This window comes from Mustelus asterias, chromosome 8 (genome assembly GCF_964213995.1).
Source record: "Mustelus asterias chromosome 8, sMusAst1.hap1.1, whole genome shotgun sequence".
Taxonomy (NCBI): domain Eukaryota; kingdom Metazoa; phylum Chordata; class Chondrichthyes; order Carcharhiniformes; family Triakidae; genus Mustelus; species Mustelus asterias.
The window spans coordinates 4,084,993-4,108,472 of NC_135808.1; the positions used below are offsets into that span (position 1 = coordinate 4,084,993).

The 23,480-nt window shown below is 52.9% G+C and overlaps 1 protein-coding gene across 1 annotated transcript; it reads right to left on the bottom strand.

Annotated features, from left to right (window-relative positions):
• Positions 1-975: 975 nt before the first annotated feature.
• On the bottom strand, positions 976-21,659 carry LOC144497626 (LIM/homeobox protein Lhx9-like). Its single transcript, XM_078219067.1, has 6 exons — positions 21,580-21,659; positions 12,831-13,059; positions 11,325-11,527; positions 9,244-9,608; positions 3,350-3,543; positions 976-1,257 (listed from the first exon to the last, which is right to left on the bottom strand). The coding sequence occupies exons 1-6, from the start codon at positions 21,657-21,659 to the stop codon at positions 976-978; spliced, it is 1,353 nt and encodes a 450-aa protein (XP_078075193.1).
• Between the last annotated feature and the right edge of the window lie 1,821 nt (positions 21,660-23,480).

Below are 23,480 nucleotides of genomic sequence, written 5' to 3' on the forward strand. Positions count from 1 at the left end.
GTTTGATATCACCAGCTACACGAGACCAAACACAGACCAGAAGAGACTGATATTCAGCAGAACTGAACTCTGGAGGGACAGATTGCTGGAGGTCTTGCCGACCTTGTACTCCAATCTCCGAATACCTCGCTTTCTCCAGCAGAGTTCAGACCTGTTCCCGCTCCCAGTATTTTACAAGTGATGAAAGAAAGTGACGCAAAATAAATATTTCCTTTTGTGATGTTCCCCCTAATGATTTCTCTCTCTCTGTCTCGTTCTCCCTCTCTCGTTCTCTCTCATTCTCTCTCTCTCGTTTTCTCTCTCTCTCGTTCTCTCTCTCACTCTCTCTCTCTCTCTCGAGTTATCTTGGAGATATAGCTTTCATTGCTGGGACCTCCAGGGCAATCACTGGAGGGTTGGCAAACTTGGCGATGGGTGTCTAACTGGTACGGTACCTGGGCAGTGCTGGGATGATCCCAAATCGACCCTGAGATAAATCAGACAGGAGGGGCAGAGAGAGAAGTGTTGAATGAATGGGAGCCAGGCACCTCAGCTGCTCAACAGGGGAGGAAGCTGATTACTATCTAATTCCAAACCTCCATGATCTGACCTTCTCCGTGTACACGATAGATCTGCAACTGGAGGGTGGGATTTCCTGCGCGTTGACCATTAATTCCTTGGCAGCAAGTTTCAGTATTTTGGTTCCTGACCCCTTCTCTTACATTACATTGAATTGAGTAGAGCATAGATACAGGCCATTGGGCCCATCAGGTGCCGACATGAGCCTCCTCCCCCTCCCCTTCGCCTCACCCTATCTCCATATCTTTCATTCCTTTCTCCCTCACGTGCTTAATCAGCTTCTCTCTTTTAAATGTGTCAATGTATAATTCCCAAAAAAAAGCCTCTGTCAAGAGCTGCTTCCCAGTGCATCTGTGCCACGATCCCGCAGGAAGTCCTTGTTTCTGGTGCGGTTGCCGGATCCTCAGAAAAACGCTCTTAGCACAGGTTGGAGCGATCGATTGTCTGGAGTGAGTCAGGAGACTCGCTGGGGTCGAAGTTCAGGAAGATGGGTGCCATCGTCGGCCTGGCTGGTTGGGGGCAGGGTGTCACGGCACTGGGGCTGGAGAAGAGGGGGCTGGGGGGGCCCAGGGCCCCAGGGGGATGCTGTGGCACCGGGGAGTGAGGCAGCTCGTGTGGCTCAGACACAGTGTCGCTGTCGGTGGTCTCCTCCTGCAGGAGACTCTTCCTGAGTTTAGCCCGAGCATTCTGAAACCAAACCTACAAACAGTTCAAAAGGAACAAATAAACATCTACCCATTGGGCAGGGCCAACCCACTCAGCACCCTCTTCACCCACCACACCCAACCCACTCTGCACCCTCTTCACCCACCATGCCCTAACCCACTCCACACCCCCTTCACCCACCACACCCTAACCCACTCTGCACCCTCTTCACCCACCATGCCCAACCCACTCTGCACCCTCTTCACCCTCCACACCCTAACCCACTCCACACCCTCTTCACCTACCATGCCCTAACCCACTCCACACCCCCTTCACCCACCATACCCAACCCACTCTGCACCCTCTTCACCCACCACACCCTAACCCACAATCCAACCACAACTCAACCAAATCCAAACAGAATCCAACCGCAATCCAAACACAATCCAACCACAATCCAAACACAATCCTACCACAACTCAACCACATCCAAACACAACGTAACCACAATCCAAACACAATCCAACCACAACTCAACCACAATCCAAACGCAATCCAACCACAACTCAACCAAATCCAAACACAATCCAACCGCAATCCAAACACAATCTAACCACAATCCAACCACAACTCAACCACATCCAAACACAATCCAACCGCAATCCAAACACAATCTAACTGCAATCCAATCACAACTCAACCACAATCCAACCGCAATCCAAACATATTCTAACCACAACCCAACCACAATCCAAACATATTCTAACCACAACCCAACCGCAATCCAAACATATTCTAACCACAACCCAACCACAATCCAAACATATTCTAACCACAACCCAACCACAATCCAAACATATTCTAACCACAACCCAACCACAATCCAACCGCAATCCAAACACAATCTAACCACAATCCAAACACAATCCAACCACAACTCGACCACAATCCAAACGCAATCTAACCACAACTCAACCACATCCAAACACAATCCAACTGCAACTCAACCAAATCCAAACAGAATCCAACCGCAATCCAAACACAATCCAACCACAACTCAATCACATCCAAGCACAATCCAACCGCAATCCAAACACATTCCAAACACAATCCAACCACAACTCAACCACAATCTAACCACAATCCAAACACAACCCAAACACAATCCAACCACAACTCAAACACAATCTAAACGCAATCCAACCACAATCCAAATACAATCTAACCATAATCCAAACACAATCCAAACGCCATCTAAGCACAACCCAACCTCAATCCAAACAATCCAATGGCAATCCACACACAATCCAAACACAACCCAACCACAATCCAAACACAATCTAACCATAATCCAAACACAATCCAAACACCATCTAAACACAATCCAAACACAAACCAACCACAATCCAAACACAACCCAACCTCAATCCAAACACAATCCAACCGCAATCCAATGGCAATCCAAACACAATCCAAAAACAATCCACACACAATCCAAACACAACCCAACCGCAATCCAAACACGACCCAACCACAATCCAAACACAATCCTACCACAATCCAACCACAATCCAAATACAATCCAACTGCAATTCAACCACAATCCAAACACAACACAACCACAATCTAAACACAATCTAACAACTCCTTGGCTGAAATAGTCTGTCCACATGTCTTTTCTGAATGGCTTTGCTCCAGTGTTAAGATTGTGTTCCTATATTCTGGTCACCACTGCCCGCTCCCCACTCCACCCCCCCCCCCCCCGCCGCTGACCAATCACCCCTCCACTGCCCCCATGATCTTCCCACTGCCCTCTCCCCACTCCCCCACCACCCCTCACCATTGCCCCCTCTAACCCACTACTCCCCACAACCCTCACCCCCACCCTCAACTCTCCCCTACTCCCCCACCACACTCCATCCCTCCCCCACTCCATCCCCACACTCCCCCATCCTCCCACACTCCCCACATGTCCCCCCCATCCCCTTCCCCTGTACTTTGCTTGACTATTTAGTTGCTGTTCTCCAATCCCCTGTCAGTAAAGGCTAACGTGCCCTTTGCCTTATCATGGGCTTTCTGCATTGTTGAGTTAACCTCCCACCGAGCGTCAAGCATTGCCTGGGGGACTTTGGGAGCTGGTTCTCACCTGGAGGACTCTCTTGGGAAGGCCGGTCTTCTTGGAGAGCTGCTCCCAGTCCTTGCCGTCCGGATTGTGCTTTACTGCAAAGTAAGACTCCATGGTTCGCAGCTGGTGATGCTTGAAGCAGGTTCGGATGCGCTTGGCTTTCTGTTGGCCGCAGTATCGGGGCTCATCCAGACCCTGGTCCACATCGGGGCAGACTGAACACAACACAGAAACAGCTTACACCCAATCCCAGGACTCACACCGAGAGGCCATTCAGCCCCTCCAGTCTGTATAGTCATTGAGTGAACACATGCTGGGTCTGAACCTTAACTTCCCACACTCACTCTGGCTCCCTATCCTTTATATCGTTAAACAGGAAAAAAACTATCAACCTCAGGTTTAAAACAATGCTTTGTAATTGTATCACAGAAAATTGGAGCAGGAGGAGGCCATTCGGCCCTTCGAGCCTGTATCGCTGATCCTCTATCTCAGCATCATTCTCCCGCACTGCCCAGATGCCTTGACAGCGTTAGAGTCGATGGCCAGGATCTTATCATCGGTCACACTGGCAGGATTTTCCTGTCCTGCTGCAATGAACGGAGATTTGGCTTGTTGCCAAATTCTCCAGCTTCGCTGCAGTGGGAGCGCGGTGTGTACGGCACGCAAGATCATGCCCAGAGAGTTTTACAGCACTAAAAGAGGCCCTTTGGCCCATTCTGTCTGTGCTGGACATTAATCAAGCAGCACTGACAGACAGCATGGTTTTGTAAGAGGGAGGTCGTGCCTTACAAATTTGGTGGAGTTTTTTGAGGAAGTGACAAAAACGGTTGATGAAGGAAGGGCCGTGGATGTCGTCTATATGGATTTCAGTAAGGCATTTGACAAAGTCCCACATGGCAGGTTGGTTAAGAAGGTTAAGGCTCATGGGATACAAGGAGAAGTGGCTAGATGGGTGGAGAACTGGCTTGGCCATAGGAGACAGAGGGTAGTGGTCGAAGGGTCTTTTTCCGGCTGGAGGTCTGTGACCAGTGGTGTTCCGCAGGGCTCTGTACTGGGACCTCTGCTATTTGTGATATATATAAATGATTTGGAAGAAGGTGTAACTGGTGTAATCAGCAAGTTTGCGGATGACACGAAGATGGCTGGAATTGCGGATAGCGAAGAGCATTGTCGGGCAATACAGCAGGATATAGATAGGCTGGAAAATTGGGCGGAGAGGTGGCAGATGGAATTTAATCCGGATAAATGCGAAGTGATGCATTTTGGAAGAAATAATGTAGGGAGGAGTTATACAATAAATGGCAGAGTCATCAGGAGTATAGAAACACAGAGGAACCTAGGTGTGCAAGTCCACAAATCCTTGAAGGTGGCAACACAGGTGGAGAAGGTGGTGAAGAAGGCATATGGTATGCTTGCCTTTATAGGACGGGGTATAGAGTATAAAAGCTGGAGTCTGATGATGCAGCTGTATAGAACGCTGGATAGGCCGCATTTGGAGTACTGCGTCCAGTTCTGGTCGCCGCACTACCAGAAGGACGTGGAGGCATTGGAGAGAGTGCAGAGAAGGTTTACCAGGATGTTGCCTGGTATGGAGGGTCTTAGCTATGAGGAGAGATTGGGTAGACTGGGGTTGTTCTCCTTGGAAAGACGGAGAATGAGGGGAGATCTAATAGAGGTATACAAGATTATGAAGGGTATAGATAGGGTGAACAGTGAGAAGCTTTTTCCCAGGTCGGAGGTGACGATCACGAGGGGTCACGGGCTCAAGCTGAGAGGGGCGAAGTATAACTCCGACATCAGAGGGACGTTTTTTACACAGAGGGTGGTGGGGGCCTGGAATGCGCTGCCAAGTAGGGTGGTGGAGGTAGGCACGCTGACATCGTTTAAGACTTACCTGGATAGTCACATGAGCAGCCTGGGAATGGAGGGATACAAACGATTGGTCTAGTTGGACCAAGGAGCGGCACAGGCTTGGAGGGCCGAAGGGCCTGTTTCCTGTGCTGTACTGTTCTTTGTTCTTTGTTCATTGGCACAGTGGTTAGCACTGCCGCCTCACAGCACCAGGGACCCGGATTCAATTCCAGCCTCGGGTCACTGTCTGTGTGGAGTTTGCACATTCTCCCCATGTCTGCGTGGGTTTCCTCCGGGTGCTCCGGTTTCTTCCCACAGTACAAAGATATGCGGGTTAGGTTGATTGGCCGTATTAAATTGCCCCTTAGTGTCAGGAGGATTAGCAGGGTAAATGTGGGGTTATGGGAATACGACCTGTGGGATTGTGGTCGGTACAGACTTGATGGGCTGAATGGCCTCCTTCTGCCCTGTAGGGATTATACGGATTATGTGAATTATAATCTCCTTTCTATTCTCATCCCATTTTCCAGCACTCAGTCCATAGCCTCGTGTGTCACGGTGTTTCAAGTGCACATCTAAATACTTCTTCAATGTTGTGAGGGTTCCTGCCTCGCCCTTCCAGGCAGTGAGTTCCAGATTCCCACCTAAATACGTTTTTCCTCAAATTCCCTCTGAACCTCCTGCCCCTTAACTTTAATCTGTGCCCCTGGTTAGTGGCCTCTCTATTAAAGGGAAAACTTTCTTTCTATCCACCCTATCTATGTCCCTCAAAACTTCATACAACTCCATCAGGTCCCCCCTCAGCCATCTCTGCTGTAAGGAGAAACAACCCCAGTCTAATCAGCCTCTCTTCATAGCTGAAACCCTCCAGCCCAGGCAGCATCCTGGTGAATCTCCTCTGCACCCTCTCCAGTGCAATCACACCCTTCCTGTAGTGAGGTGACCAGAACTGCACACAGTACTCCAGCTATGGCTTCAGGAGTGTTTTATACAGCTCCATCTAAACTTCCCTGCCCTCATATTCAATGCCTTGGCTAATAAAGACAAGTATCCCATGTGCTTTCTTAACTACCTTACCTACCTGTCCAACTGTCTTCAGGGATCTATGGACAGGCACCCCAAGGTCCCTCTGTATTTCCTAGGATCCTACCAATCATTGCATATTCCCTTGTCTTGTTAGTGCTCCCAAAATGCATCACCTCACACTTTTCAGGGTACAATTCCATTTCCCACTGTTCTGCCCGTCTAACCAGCCCATCTATATCGTCCTGTAATCTGAGGCTTTCCTCCTCACTATTTATCACAACTCCAATGTTTGTGTCAGCTGCAAACGTACTGATCAAACCCCCCCCTCTCCCATATTCACATCCAGATCACTAATGTAGACCACAAACAAGGGACCCAGCACCAATCCCTGTGGAACAAGAACAACCTTTGACCATCACCCTCTGCCTCCTGCCACTAAGCAAATTTTGGATCCAGTTTGTCAAATTGCCCTGGATCTGATTGGACTCTTACCCTCTTCATCAGCCTCCTATGTGGGACCTTGTCAGAATGCTTACATCATAGACTACATCAACTGCACGACCCTCATCGACACATCGAGTCACCTCCTCAAAAAATTCAATCAAATATGTTAGATATGATCTCCCCCTGACAAAGCCATGCTGACTATTCTTGATCAATCCTTTTCTCTCCAAGTGCAGATTAATTCTATCCCTCAGAATTTTTTCCAATAGTTTCCCCACTACTGAAGTTAGACTCACTGGCCGGTAATTTCCTAGTTTTTCCCTACTTCCCTTTGTGAATAATGGTCCCACATTAGCTGCCCTCCAGTCCTCTGGCACCTCTCTTGTGTGTGGAGATGCCAGCGTTGGACTGGGGTGAACACAGTAAGGAGTCTAACAACACCTGGTTAAAGTCCAACAGGTTTATTTGGTAGCAAACGCCACTAGCTTTCGGAACAGGCTGTTCCTTCGTCAGGTGGGTGGGAGTTCTGATCACAAACAGGGCACAAAGACACAAACTCAATTTACATGAATAATGATTGAAATGTGAGTCTTTACAGCTAATCAAGTCTTAAAGGTGCAGACAATGTGAGTGGAGAGAGCATTAAGCACAGGTTAAAAAGATGTGTATTGTTTCCACACAGGAAAGTTAGTGAGATTTTGCAAGTGGTTTGCTGTCTGGAAACATGGTTTTCCTGTGTGGAAACAATACACATCTTTTTAACCTGTGCTTAATGCTCTCTCCACTCACATTGTCTGTACCTTTAAGACTTGATTAGCTGTAAAGACTCACATTCCAATCATTATTCATGTAAATTGAGTTTGTGTCTTTGTGCCCTGTTTGTGATCAGAACTCCCACCCACCTGACGAAGGAGCAGCGTTCCGAAAGCTAGTGGCGTTTGCTACCAAATAAACCTGTTGGACTTGAACCTGGTGTGGTGAGACCTCTTACTGTGTTTACCTCTCCTGTGGCCAGAGGGGATTTGAAAATTGGTGTCGGAGCCACTGCAATCCCCTACCTTGTGTCACACATTAGCCTGGGATATATCTCATCTGGGCCTGGGGATTTATCCACTTTTACACCCGCTAACACCTCCTCCCTGTCAATGCCATGTGAATTATATCACACTCCCTGATTTCTCGACCCACATCATCCTTCTCCATTGTGAACACAGATGGAACGTATTCATTTAATATCTCACCGATGCCTCCTGGCTCCACACACACACATTGCCACTTTGGTCCCTAATGGGCCCTGTTCTTTCCCTGGTTATCTTCCTGCCCTGAATATATTTATAAACACCTTGGGATTTTCCTTTATTTTACCCCTCTCTGTTTTTCCATGCCCTCTTTCCACTCTCTGAATTTATGTTTTATTCACTCCCCTGCACTCTCGATATTCCTCTAGGATTCGAGCCCCTGAACCTGACATAAGCTTCCCTTTTTTTCCTTGTCCAGTCCTGCTTTTCCCTTGACATCCAGGGTTCTCAGGAGTTGTTGTTCCCATCCAATACCTATCGGGAATATGTTGGTATTATATTCTCTATTTCCTCCTTAAATATATTCAGTGATTTGGCCTCCACGCCTTCCTTAGATTCACCAGGCTCTGAGTGAAGATGTTTCTCCTCATCTCAGTCCTAAATGGCCTTCCCCGTATCCTGAGACTGTGAACTCCTGTGACACACCCCCAGCCAGAGGAATCAACATCCCTGCATCCAGTCTGCCCAGCCCTGTCAGAGTTTTATACACTTCAGTGAGATCTCCTCTCATTTCTTGTGAGCTCCAGTGAACACAGGCCGAGCTGACCCAATCTTTCTTCATACGACAATCCCAGGATTTATATCTGCCATCCCAGGAATCAGTCTGGTGAATCTTTGCTGCACTTCCTCCAGGGCAAGTATGTCCTCACTTAGGAAAGGAGGCCGAAACTGTGCACAACATTCCAGGTGTGGTCTCACCAAGGCCCTGTACAGCTGCAGTAAGACATCCTTGCTCCTGCACTCAAATCCTCTGACCCATTGCTTTTTCTGGGAGAGTTTAACACTTCCATCCCCTCTTTGTGTGAGGAAGTATTTCCTAAACTCTCTCTCGCATGGCCTGCCTCTGATTCTTAGGTTACGTCCTGAGTCCTAGAACCTAACACTCACGCTTTCTTCTCAGCAAGCCTATCAAATCCTTTCAAAATTATTTTTTGAAAATCACAATCAAATTGCCTTTAACTTTTTGTAATCCAGGGGGAAAAGGTCCTTCGATACTCTCCACTTGCCATGGTAAGTGTGCAGAGTTATGGAGAGAGGGAAGGGTGGGATACTCTGTCAGAGAGTGGGTGCAGACTCAATGGGCTATTAGCCCCTTGCTGCACTGTAGGGATTCTGTGATGGATTCTATAACACCCGAAACATGTTTTTAAATAGAGGAATGACATTAACTAGCTGGCGTTACATCTTTTTTGAACAAATGATTAATTATATGTAGTAATACATTGGACTCTTTTTAAACAGACAATCACAAACATTTCCAAGCATAAGTTTAAAAGGGCCAGCAGTCAGACGCACCTTGATTAAAGTCATCTCCCTCGACGTGGTACTTGCTGCCTCTCCGCTTGCGGGCACTGCCCCTCCGGCTGACCCAGTCACTGTCCCCATGGGCCACCGTGACGCCCTCGTCGACCCGCAGTGCCAGCTCCGTCAGGCCCTCCATCAGCCTGGCCTCATCCTCCTCCCGGCACAGCAGCTGAAAGTGGGCCTGGCAGTACACCAGGCCCTGCCGCGTGCCAAAGAGGTCGCCTGTCACCAGCGCCTCGCCACAGATGGCGCACGTGAAGCAGCTGACATGGTAAACCTCCTCCTTTGCCCGCATCACCATCTCCGAGGCGGGGATGCCCAGGTGGCAGCGGGAACACTGCTTAACGCAAAACCTCCTGGGTAAAGGAGCGAAAAGACACAATGTGGGCAGCAGCTCAGCTGGTACTTCACACACCTCCGAATAGTGGGTTCAAATCCGACTCTGGAACTCATCGCAAAATCTACACTGTTGTTCCTGGTGGTGCAGTACTGAGGAAGTGCTACACAGTCAGAGGCACTGTGGTCCAAATGTGACATTAAACCAAGGCCACTTCAGCCATCTCGGGTGGACTAATAAGATTCCACGGCCAATATTTGGAGGGGGAGCGGGCCAATATTTATCCCTCAATCAGCATCACATAATCTGGTCATTATCTCATTGCGGTGCGTACAAACTGACAGCTACATTACAAGCAGCCTTCATTGGCTGAAAGGTATTTTTGGTCATAGAGGCAAGATATGAAGTGTGGTAAATCACAAGAGGCAAGTGAGTCATCGCTTTCAGCCTTGCCTCATGTGGTGGGCAGTCATTTCAATCTGATACCACTTTAAGAAGTGGTTCAGCAGGTTTTACTGTGTTAAAGGTGCTATATACATTTTGGGGATTTGAGTTGAATGTTGGGGATTTGGGATTAGAGTTCAGTTGAATGTTGGGGATTTGGGATTAGCCTTGAGTTGAATATTGGGGATTTAGGGATAGAGTTGAGTTGAAAATTGGGGATTTGGGATTAGAGTTCAGTTGAATTTGGGGATTTGGGATGAGAGTTGAGTTGGATGTTGGGGATTTGGGGATTAGAGTTCAGTTGAATTTGGAGATTTGGGATTTGAGTTGAGTTCAATGTTGGGGATTTGGGGATTAGAGTTCAGTTGAATGTTGGGGATTAGAGTTCAGTTGAATGTTGGGGATTTGGGATTAGCATTGAGTTGCATATTGGGGATTTGGGGACTAGAGTTGAGTTGAATCTTGGGGATTTGGGATTCGCATTGAGCTGAATATTGGGGATTTGGGGATTAGAGTTGAGTTGAATGTTGGGTATTTGGGATTAGAGTTGAGTTGAATGTTGGGTATTTGGGGATTTGAGTTGAGTTGAATGTTGAGGATTTGGGATTCGAGTTGAGTTGAATGTTGAGGATTTGGGATTCGAGTTGAGTTGAATTTTGGGGATTTGGGGATTTGAGTTGAGTTGAATGTTGGGGATTTGGGGATGAGAGTTCAGTTGAATCTTGGGGATTTGGGATTCGCATTGAGCTGAATATTGGGGATTTGGGGATTAGAGTTGAGTTGAATGTTGGGGATTTGGGATTAGAGTTGAGTTGAATGTTGAGGATTTGGGATTAGAGTTGTGTTGAATGTTGGGGATTTGGAATTAGAGTTGAGCTGAATTTTGGGGATTTGGGGATATAGTTGAGTTGAATGTTGGGGATTTGGGATCAGAGTTGAGTTGAATGTTGGGGATTTGGGGATTAGAGTTGAGTTGTATGTTGGGGATTTGGGATTAGGGTTGAGTTGAATGTTGGGGATTTGGGATTCGAGTTGAAATCAATATTCGGGTTTGGGTTGGAGCTGAGTTTTCACAGGTGTGGTTTGAGGTTTGTATTCCAGTTTAATATTGGGGTTTTGCAGTTTGATTTTGGGGTTTAATGTTGTGGATTTATAGGGTAGGGTTCAGTTTAATGTTATGGTTCAGTTTGTTATCTGCTGTGTGCGTCAGAGAGATGGAGTAAGTGAATGAGAGGGAGAATGTGATGTTCTCCCCCCTCCGCCCCTCTCTCTGAGTGAAGATGTGTTTTACCTGTAGTAATCGTCCTTGCAGTAGATGTCTCCATCTTTGGAGAAACAAGTGAGCTCAGAGCCCAAGGCCAATTCACACACACAACACTTCAGGCAGCGAGCATGCCAGGGCCTGTCCACAGCAAACAGCACGTAACGGTCATAGATAGATTCTCCACAGCCTGCACACACTGCAGCCTTGGCACTGAGGTCAAGTCGCAAGCCCTGGGAGGAGAGAGAGAGAGAGAGAAAAGCAAACTGAAATTTTGACAGAGTCGTCACTTGCGAATTAAACCTCACTAAAACTGCCAAGGCTACTTTGAAAAGGAGAGAGTGAGGGTGGGTGGAGGGAGTGAGGATGGACAGAGTGAGGGTGGAGGGAGTGAGGGTGGAGGGAGTGAGGGTGGAGGGAGTGAGGGTGGAGGGAGTGAGGGTGGAGGGAGTGAGGGTGGAGGGAGTGAGGGTGGAGGGAGTGAGGGTGGAGAGAGTGAGGGTGGAGAGAGTGAGGGTGGAGGGAGTGAGGGTGGAGGGAGTGAGGGTGGAGGGAGTGAGAGTGGAGGGAGTGAGGGTGGAGGGAGTGAGGGTGGAGGGAGTGAGGGTGGAGGGAGTGAGGGTGGAGGGAGTGAGGGTGGAGGGAGTGAGGGTGGAGGGAGTGAGGGTGGAGAGAGTGAGGGTGGAGAGAGTGAGGGTGGAGAGAGTGAGGGTGGACAGAGTGAGGTGGAGGGAATGAAGGTGGAGGGAGTGAGGATGGAGAGAGTGAGGGTGGAGGGAGTGAGGGTGGAGGGAGTGAGGTTGGACAGAGTGAGGGTGGAGAGTGAGGGTGGAGGGAATGAAGATGGAGGGAGTGAGGATGGAGAGAGTGAGGGTGGAGAGAGTGAGGGTGGAGTGGGTGATGGTGGAGGGAGTGAGGGTGGAGGGAGTGAGGTTGGAGGGAGTGAGGGTGGAGGGAGTGAGGGTGGAGGGAGTGAGGGTGGAGGGAGTGAGGGTGGAGGGAGTGAGGGTGGAGGGAGTGAGGGTGGAGGGAGTGAGGGTGGAGGGAGTGAGGGTGGAGGGAGTGAGGGTGGAGGGAGTGAGGGTGGAGGGAGTGAGGTTGGAGGGAGTGAGGGTGGAGGGAGTGAGGGTGGAGGGAGTGAGGGTGGAGGGAGTGAGGGTGGAGGGAGTGAGGGTGGAGGGAGTGAGGGTGGAGGGAGTGAGGGTGGAGGGAGTGAGGGTGGAGGGAGTGAGGGTGGAGGGAGTGAGGGTGGAGGGAGTGAGGGTGGAGGGAGTGAGGTTGGAGGGAGTGAGGTTGGAGGGAGTGAGGATGGAGGGAGTGAGGTTGGAGGGAGTGAGGTTGGAGGGAGTGAGGGTGGAGGGAGTGAGAGTGGAGTGGGTGATGTTGGAGAGAGTGAGAATGGACATTGAATGGGAGTAACTGAAGAGCTCTTTCAGCGAGCCAGCAGAGGAATGATGGGCTGAATGGCTCCTTTGTCCTGTCTCCATCTGTCCTGTCAGCTGCAGCTTCACAATCCGGTTCTCGGGTATAACTCACCTCCTCCATGTTGACCTCCAGACTGAGTCCAGCTTGGTATGAAGCATCTCCTTCCTCCAGCATTGTTCCCCGGATTTCTTCCTCTGGGAATCCGTGCAGCAGCATAGTGGAATACTGGAAGTTGCAGTCCCCATCCATCTTGTGAATTGCGGCACGATCTTTGAACCCTCGGACCAGGGCGAGACTGAGGCCTGGTGTGGTCTCACAGCCTGGCTGGTGGGTGCTGCTCCTTCAAAGGGCAAAGGCAGCAGTTAGACAGGGGCACCGCAGTGTGTGTGCTTCTCTGCTCATCTTTCAACTCTCTCACACCCAGGACCCTCTCACACCCGGGACTCTCTCACACCCGGGATCCTCTCACGCCCGGGACTCTCTCACACCCGGGACTCTCTCACACCCGGGATCCTCTCACGCCCGGGACTCGCTCACACGCGGGACTCTCTCACGCTCTGGACTCTCTCAGACCCGGGACTCTCTCACAGCCGGGACTCGCTCACAGCCAGGACTCTCTCACACCCAGGACTCTCTCACACCCGGGATTCTCTCACACCCGGGATTCTCTCACACCCGGGACTCTCTCACACCCGGGACTCTCTCACACCCGGGACTCTCTCACACCCGGGACTCTCTCACACCCGGGACTCTCTCACACCCGGGACTCTCTCACACCCGGGACTCTCTCACACCCGGGACTCTCTCACACCCGGGACTCTCTCACACCCGGGACTCTCTCACACCCGGGACTCTCTCACACCCGGGACTCTCTCACAGCCGGGACTCTCTCATGCCCAGAACACTCATGCGTGGGATTCTCTCATGCTCGGGACTCTCTCACACCCGGGACTCTCTCACAGCCGGGACTCTCTCGCAGCCGGGACTCTCTCACACCCGAGGCTTTTTCACGCCCGGGACTCTCTCACACCCGGGACTCTCTCACGCCCGAGGCTTTTTCACGCCCGAGGCTTTTTCACGCCCGGGACTCTCTCACACCCGGGACTCTCTCACACCCGGGACTCTCTCACGCCCGAGGCTTTTTCACGCTCGGGACTCTCACACCCGGGACTCTCTCACACCCGAGGCTTTTTCACACCCGGAACTCTCTCACGCTCGGGACTCTCTCACACCCGGGACTCTCTCAAACCCAGGACTCTCACACCCGCAGCTGTCTCACAGCTGGGTCCCTCTCACACCCCGTTTTCTCTCACATCCAGGACAATCTCACACCCGGAACACTCTCACACCCGGAACACTCTCACGCTCGGGACACTCTCACACCCGGGTCTCTCTCACACCTGGGACTCTCTCACACCCGGGATTCTCTCACGCCTAGGACTCTCTCACACCCGAGACACTCTCACACCCGGGACTCTCTCACACCCGGGACTCTCTACACCCGGGACTCTCTCACACCCGGGACTCTCTCACACCCGGGACTCTCTCACACCCGGGACTCTCTCACACCCGGGACTCTCTACACCCGGGACTCTCTCACACCCGGGACTCTCTCACACCCGGGACTCTCTCACACCCGGGACTCTCTCACACCCGGGACTCTCTCACACCCGGGACTCTCTCACACCCAGGACTCGCTCACAGCCGGGACTCTCTCACACCCGGGACTCTCTCACACCTGGACCTCTCTCACGCCCGAGGCTTTTTCACGCCCGGGACTCTCTCACACCCGGGACTCTCTCACACCCGGGACCCTCTCACGCCCAGGACTCTCTCAAACCCAGGACTCTCTCACACCCGCAGCTGTCTCACAGCTGGGTCTCTCTCACACCCCGGATTCTCTCACATCCAGGACACTCTCACGCCCGGAACACTCTCGTGCTCGGGACTCTCTCACACTCGGGACACTCTCACACCCAGGTCTCTCTCACAGCTGGGGATCTCTCACAGCCGGGACTCTCTCACACCCGGAACTCTCTCACGCCCGAGGCTCTCTCACACCCTGGAATCTCTCACAGCTGGGAATCTCTCACAGCTGGGATTCTCTCACACCCGGGATTCTCTCACGCCCGGGATTCTCTCACGCCCAGGACTCTCTCACACCCGAGACTCTCTCATGCCTGGGACTCTCTCACGGCCGGGACTCTCTCATGCCCGGAACACTCTCACACTCGGGACTCACTCACACCCAGAACTCTCTCACACCGGAGACTCTCTCACACCCGGAACTCTCTCACAGCTGGGATTCTCTCACACCCGGGACTCTCTCACGCTCAGGACTCACTCACACCCGGGACTCTCTCACATCCGGAACTCTCACAGCCGGGATTCTCTCACACCCGGGACTCTCTCACACTCGGGACTCTCTCACGCCCGGGACTCTCTCACGCCCGGGACTCTCTCACGCCCGGGACTCTCTCACGCCCGGGACTCTCTCACGCCCGGGACTCTCTCACGCCCGGGACTCTCTCACGCCCGGGACTCTCTCACACCCGGAACTCTCTCATGCCCAAGGCTCTCTCATCCCTGAGGCTCTCTCACGCTCGGGATACTCTCACGCCCGGGACTCTCTCATGCGTGGGACTCTCTCATGCGCAGGACTCTCTCATGCTCGGGACTCTCTCACACCTGGGGACTCTCTCATGCTTGGGACTCTCTCACACCCAGGACTCTCTCATGCCCGGAACACTCATGCTCGGGACTCTCTCACACCCAGGACTCACTCACACCTGGGGACTCTCTCATGCTCGGGACTCTCTCACACCCAGGACTCTCTCATGCCCGGAACACTCATGCGTGGGACTCTCTCATGCTCGGGACTCTCTCACACCCAGACTCTCTCACACCCGGGACTCTCTCACACCCAGGACTCTCTCATGCTCGGGACTCACACCCAGGACTCTCTCACACCCGGGACTCTCTCACACCCGGGACTCTCTCACACCCGGTACTCTCTCACACCCGGGACTCTCTCACACCCGGGACTCTCTCACACCCAGGACTCTCTCACACCCGGGACTCTCTCACACCCGGTACTCTCTCACACCCGGGACTCTCTCACACCCGGGACTCTCTAACACCAGGATAGCCTGACTGTGCACACTCTCACAACGCAACAACAACTTGCATTTTGATGAAGCCTTTCACATCCTCAGTAACCCCAAAATATTTCAGAGCCAATGTAGTATTTTTCTTGATGGGCAGTCAGTGTTGTACTGCAGGAAACACAGCAGCCAATTGATACACAGAAGGATCCCACAAACCGCCACTTGGTAATGGCCAGATTATCTGCTGAGGACTCAATTTCTTCAAGATACTGGGAATTGAACTTTTACAATCTCCTGGGAGAGCAGACCCTGGGTTTAATGTCATATCCTGTACAATGGTACCACTGACCATGCAGCACTGAAGTCTCTGGAGTAAAATATGGTCCCAGAGGGGGAAAGGACAGTGTCTGACCCACTGTCCCACCCAGTCCCAGAGGGGGAAAGGACAGTGTCTGACCCACTGTCCCACCCAGTTCCAGAGGGGAAAAGGACAGTGTTTGACCCACTGTCCCACCCAGTCCCAGAGCACTCCCTCAGTACTGACCCTCTGACAGTGCAGCACTCCCTCAGCACGGACCCTCTGACAGTGCGGCACTCCCTCAGCACTGACCTCTGACAGTGCGGCCCTCCCTCAGTTCTGACCCTCTAACCGTGCAGCACTCCCTCAGTACTGACCCTCTGACAGTGCAGCACTCCCTCAGCACGGACCCCATGACAGTGCGGCACTCCCTCAGCACTGACCTCTGACAGTGCAGCACTCCCTCAGTTCTGACCCTCTGACCGTGCAGCACTCCCTCAGTGCTGACCCTCTGACACTGCAGCACTCCCTCAGTACTGACCCTCTGACAGTGCAGCACTCCCTCAGCACTGACCCTCTGACAATGCAGCACGCCCTCAGTACTGACCCTCTGACACTGCAGCACTCCCTCAGTGCTGACCCTCTGACAGTGCGGCACTCCCTCAGTACTGACCCTCTGACACTGCAGCACTCCCTCAGTACTGACCCTCTGACAGCGCAGCACTCCCTTAGTGCTGACCCTCTCACAGTCGGGCACTCCCTCAATACTGACCCTCTGACAGTGCAGCACTCCCTCAGTACTGACCCTCTCACAGTCGGGCACTCCCTCAATACTGACCCTCTGACAGTGCAGCACTCCCTCAGTACTGACCCTCTCACAGTGCGGCACTCCCTCAACACTGACCCTCTGACCTTGCGGCACTCCCTCAGTACTGACCCGCTGACAGTGCGGCACTCCCTCAGTACTGACCCTCTGACAGCGCAGCACTCCCTCAGTACTGACCCTCTGACAGTGCGGCACTCCCTCAGTACTGACCCTCTGATAGTGCAGCACTCCCTCAACACTGACCCTCTGACAGTGCGGCACTCCCTCAGTACTGACCCTCTGACAGTGCGGCACTCCCTCAGTACTGACCCTCTGACAGTGCAGCACTCCCTCAACACTGACCATCTGACAGTGCGGCACTCCCTCAGTACTGACCCTCTGACAGTGCAGCACTCACTCAGTACTGACCCTCTGACAGTGCAGCACTCCCTCAGTACTGACCCTCTGACAGTGCAGCACTCCCTCAGTACTGACCCTCTGACAGTGCAGCACTCCCTCAGTACTGACCCTCTGACAGTGCAGCACTCCCTCAGTACTGACCCTCTGACAGTGCAGCACTCCCTCAGTACTGACCCTCTGACAGTGCAGCACTCCCTCAGTACTGACCCTCTGACAGTGCAGCACTCCCTCAGTACTGACCCTCTGACAGTGCAGCACTCCCTCAGTACTGACCCTCTGACAGTGCAGCACTCCCTCAGTACTGACCCTCTGACAGTGCAGCACTCCCTCAGTACTGACCCTCTGACAGTGCAGCACTCCCTCAGTACTGATCCTCTGAAAGTGCAGCACTCCCTCAGTACTGACTCTCTGACAGTGCAGCACTCCCTCAGTACTGACCCTCTGACAGTGCAGCACTCCCTCAGTACTGACCCTCTGACAGTGCGGCACTCCCTCAGTACTGACCCTCTGACAGTGCAGCACTCCCTCAGTACTGACCCTCTGACAGTGCGGCACTCCCTCAGTACTGACCCTCTGACAGTGCAGCACTCCCTCAGTACTGACCCTCTGACAGTGCAGCACTCCCTCAGTACTGACCCTCTGACAGTGCAGCACTCCCTCAGTACTGACCCTCTGATAGTGCAGCACTCCCTCAGTACTGATCCTCTGAAAGTGCAGCACTCCCTCAGTACTGATCCTCTGAAAGTGCAGCACTCCCTCAGTACTGACTCTCTGACAGTGCGGCACTCCCTCAGTACTGACCCTCTGACAGTGCAGCACTCCCTCAGTACTGACCCTCTGACAGTGCAGCACTCCCTCAGTACTGACCCTCTGACAGTGCAGCACTCCCTCAGTACTGACCCTCTGACAGTGCAGCACTCCCTCAGTACTGACCCTCTGACAGTGCAGCACTCCCTCAGTACTGATCCTCTGAAAGTGCAGCACTCCCTCAGTACTGACTCTCTGACAGTGCGGCACTCCCTCAGTACTGACCCTCTGACAGTGCAGCACTCCCTCAGTACTGACCCTCTGACAGTGCGGCACTCTCTCAGTACTGACCCTCTGACAGTGCAGCGCTCCCTCAGTACTGACCCTCTGACAGTGCGGCACTCCCTCAGTACTGACCCTCTGACAGTGCAGCACTCCCTCAGTACTGACCCTCTGACAGTGCAGCACTCCCTCAGTACTGACCCTCTGACAGTGCAGCACTCCCTCAGAATATCCAACAGTAAAGGGAATGACAATTTACTTTCAATTTCCCTTGTGGAGCTGACCTATTGAGTGGAAGATGAAAAGCTTTGACAGCATGTGCCTTTTTTCAATAATGCCCAAATTCTGTACTGCAAGCCTTGGGGCATTGTGAGGTGGTGAAAGGCGCTATAGAAATGTAAGTCTTTCCAATTCCCTAAATTGCTGCTTATTAACGTCCCCATCCAGCAGCTGGATGGCTGTGGTGCAGTGTGATCCCAAGGGACTGCACTTTAACCTTCAGTTAACTTCCCTTTCCAGCAGTGAGCTCCAGTGGCTCCACTTGTGGGGACAAGCTGTCGCCTCCTGCAGCTGATGGACAACAGGAGGTAACCACCGCTCTTAAAGAGGCCAATCCTCTGGGGGGCGGTGGGGAAGAAGGGGGCTGGTGGGAGAAGTTTTAGGCAAAGCATTCCTTCCCTGGGATTAGCCAGGAGATCAGCTCGTGTTGCCATGGTGATGGATCCCCGCCCACAGCCGTTAGGCTGCTGCACCTGGCATGAGAAGGGTAATGTCCCTTTAAACGGTGCTGAGGGGCTGATGTCGAGAGACACGGACATTTCATACGGGGGGTGCGGGGAGGGAGGGGATAAACCACAAACTTATCACATCTTTAAACTGATTCCTCTCGTTTGGGGGCGATACGGTGGGGGGTGGGGGGAGGAGCGGGGATGGTTGTGTGTGCGAACAGAACTCGATCCGTCTCACAGACATAATATCACTGGGGGCTGTGGGGAGGGAGCTCCCACTCACTAAACCCCGTCACAAAACGTAATAATAAACCGTTAGCCACACCCCGCCACCACCTCCCCCATCTGTCTCCCCCATTGACACACCGGCCATTCAGTCAACAGGTCTCCTGCCTTTAAAAACAGATTGAAGGATACATCGCCCAATTCATCCTGCCCGCACTCAGCTGTGAACCAAAACAAGTACCCCCCCGGCGTGCATCCTCCCCACGAAGCCATTCCCACCTCCCCCTGTGAACCTACTCCCACCCCCCGCCCTGCAAACCTACACCCAACCCCCTGTGAACCTACTCCCACCCCCCTGCAAACCTACACCCAACCCCCTGTGAACCTACTCCCACCCCCTGTGAACCTACTCCCACCCCCCTGCAAACCTACACCCACCCCCCCCCCCGCAAACCTACACCCAACCCCCTGCAAACCTACACCCAACCCCCTGTGAACCTACTCCCACCCCCCCCTGCAAACCTACACCCAACCCCCTGTGAACCTACTCCCACCCCCCCCTGCAAACCTACACCCAACCCCCTGTGAACCTACTCCCACCCCCCTGCAAACCTACACCCAACCCCCTGTGAACCTACTCCCACTCCCCCCTGCAAACCTACACCCAACCCCCTGCAAACCTACACCCAACCCCCTGCAAACCTACACCCAACCCCCTGTGAACCTACTCCCACCCCCCCCTGCAAACCTACACCAAACCCCCCTGCAAATCTACTCCCACCTCCCCCCACGAACCTACTCCCACCCCCCTGCAAACCTACACCCAACCCCCTGCAAACCTACACCCAACCCCCTGTGAACCTACTCCCAACCCCCCCTGCAAACCTACACCCAACCCCCCTGCAAATCTACTCCCACCTCCCCCCGCGAACCTACTCCCACCCCCCTGTGAACCTACTCCCACCCCCCTGTGAACCTACTCCCACCCCCCCACCCCCTGCAAACCGACACCCAACCCCCTGTGAACCTACACCCAACCCCCTGCAAACCTACACCCAACCCCCTGCAAACCTACACCCAACCCCCTGTGAACCTACTCCCACTCCCCCCCGCAAACCTACACCCAACCCCCTGTGAACCTACTCCCACCCCCCTGCAAACCTACACCCAACCCCCTGCAAACCTACACCCAACCCCCTGCAAACCTACACCCAACCCCCTGTGAACCTACTCCCACTCCCCCCCGCAAACCTACACCCAACCCCCTGTGAACCTACTCCCACCCCCCTGCAAACCTACACCCAACCCCCTGCAAACCTACACCCAACCCCCTGCAAACCTACATCCAACCCCCTGTGAACCTACTCCCACCCCCCGCCGCAAACCTACACCCAACCCCCTGCAAACCTACACCCAACCCCCCCGTGAACCTACTCCCACCACCCCCCCTGCAAATCTACTCCCACCTCCCCCCGCGAACCTACTCCCACCCCCCTGTGAACCTACTCCCACCCCCCTGTGAACCTACTCCCACCCCCCCACCCCCTGCAAACCTACACCCAACCCCCCTGTGAATCTACTCCCAACCCCCCGTCAACCCACTCCCAATATTCCCCCCGTGAACCCACTCCCACCACCCCCCCCGCAAATCTACTCCCAACCCCCTATGAACCTACCCCCACCTCCCCCCCCCTGCAAACCTACTCCCACCCCCCCCGTGAACCTACTCCCAACCCCCGCAAATCTACTCCCAACCCCCCGTGAACCCACTCCCAATATCCCCCCCGTGAACCCACTCCCACCCCCCCCCCCCCCCCGCAAACCCACTCCCATCCACCCCGCGAGCCCACTCCCACTCCCACCCCCCCACAAACCTACTCCCAACCCCACCGTGAACCCACTCCCACCCACGGAACCCACTCCCATTTCCCCCCCCTCTGCAAACCCGCTCCCACTTCCACCCCCCCCCCCCGCCCCGCGAACTCACTCCCACCCCCCTGCAAACCCACTCCCACCCTCCCCGCCTGCACAGAAAGAGACCACATCAGGAATCACTTCAAACAAAAGGGCGAACACTAATGGAAAGACAGTGCTGTACCTGCCACAGCTGCTTAAGGTGTTGTCAAGGTAGTTCGCTGAGTCAGGAGCTTGTTGGCTGAAGCAATCTCTCTCTCTCTGCCAGGTTAAGACCCCTGGCACGACCTCTCCCTGGCACGATCCGCTCGGAGCCCCGCTCCCCTCCGCTTACCTGTTTACATCGTGGAGAGGCTGAGAACCCATTGGCTGCTGGGCTATTCCCCCGAGGTACCCACAGGACGGCTGATCCATTACCAGGTAATTGGGAGCCTTGGGAGATGGAGGGTTGGTGTTGCATGTTGGGGCAGAGGGGAGGATGTGGGGGTGGGGAGAGACCAGTGAAGTGCAGCAAATCAAACCTGTCATATTCCCGTGCCTTAACCCTGTTGGTGCCGGAGCACTGTAATCCCAGGCCACAGGGGACTGTTCGGGCAGATTGCCAGACACCTCAGCAGCCATCTTGGCCCCCTGGCTTTGCAGTGGCCATGGGCCTGAAGTTTGACCAGAATGCCACGGTTAACCTCCCGCTGTTTCCACTCAGTCTACCAGACCATTTGCCGGAGTTGGGCTAAAATGCAACACCTAAAATGGCCGAGTGGGGTACCACACAGGCCTGCTAGGATCCTCTCCAGAGATATTGGCAGGCCTTGTTTCCATGGTGGCAGGAGGGACACGGGTATTATAAACCACCAAGGCTAAACCTGCAGGTGTATCGAGGAAGGCAGCAGTGCTGTGCCAACGTACTAACAAGTTCTTGAAATCCCGAGAGGGCGCGGGTAGTTTGTTTAGAATTATCTGTCCATCCGTTCAAGATGAGGATTACATTCTGCCACAAGAGGACCATCAGAGGGCCTGTCGGCCTGTGGTTAGATTCCCCCTTGGCAATCCGATTTCTAAAATGGAATCACTGTTTTCACAAATTAGTGAGCAGGGAACCGCAGCCAGGGACCACACGAACATAGCTCCCTCTCGTTCCCCTCGCGCTGAGGGACAAGGATCTGTAACACTGAACTCATTCACATACACAGTCAGAGGGAGAAGAGGCAGATTATGGGGGGATTTACAATCTCGCTTGTCCCGAACCGGTAAAATCCCGCCGGAGGTCATCGGACCTTCCCATTGTCCCCCCCTTGCCCACTCCGAATCCTGTGACGTGCAGGGAAGTAAAATCCTGGCCTATTAATCTCTTACCCAATACGGGAACTGACACTGAGGCACACACAAAGTCTGTACAGTATCAGACTGGAGAGAATTGTTAATGTATTACTCAGCATGTACTGTACATATACAAAACCCTACACATAATGTACACTGCCAGACAGGACTGATTTATTAATCTGCCGTGTGTTTAAAAAGGGTTTTATAGAGTCATAGAGATATGCAGCATGGAAACAGGCCCTTTGGCCCAACTCGTTCATGCCGACCAGGTTTCCTAAACTGAGCTAGCCCCATTTGCCTGCGTTTAGCCCATATCCCTCCAAATCTTTCCCATCTTTCCAATGTACCCGTCCTAATGTCTTTTAAATGTTGTAATTGTCCCCACCTCTACCACCTCCTCTGGGTTTTGGTGGAGTAACTCAGGACAAACTGTTTTCACGGACGGTGAGGTGGGGGCAGGGGGGGCAGTGACCCGAGGACAGGGATTTAAATTATTGACAGAAGACCAAGAGGGAAGATGAGGAAAGTGATTTCAAATAGGAATTGGACAAATACTTTAAAAGGAGAAATTTGGAGGGTGATGGGGAAAGAGCAGGACAGTAGGTCTGGTTTTTATTTATTTTGAGGGATATGAGCATCACTGGCGATGCCAACATTTCTTGCCCATCGCTAATTGCCCCCTTGAGAAGGTGGTGGGGAGCTACCTTCTTGAACTGTTTCCAGGATTTTGACCCAGCGACAGTGAAGGAACGGTTCTTATAATTCCAAGTCGGGATGGTGAGTGACTTGGAGTGGAACCTCCAGATGGTGGTGTTCCCAGGTATCTGCTGCCCTTGTCCTTCTAGATGGTCGTGGATTTTTAAGATGAAACGAATTACAAAAAGCCAGCAGGCAGGTCCAACAAGTAGTTATCAT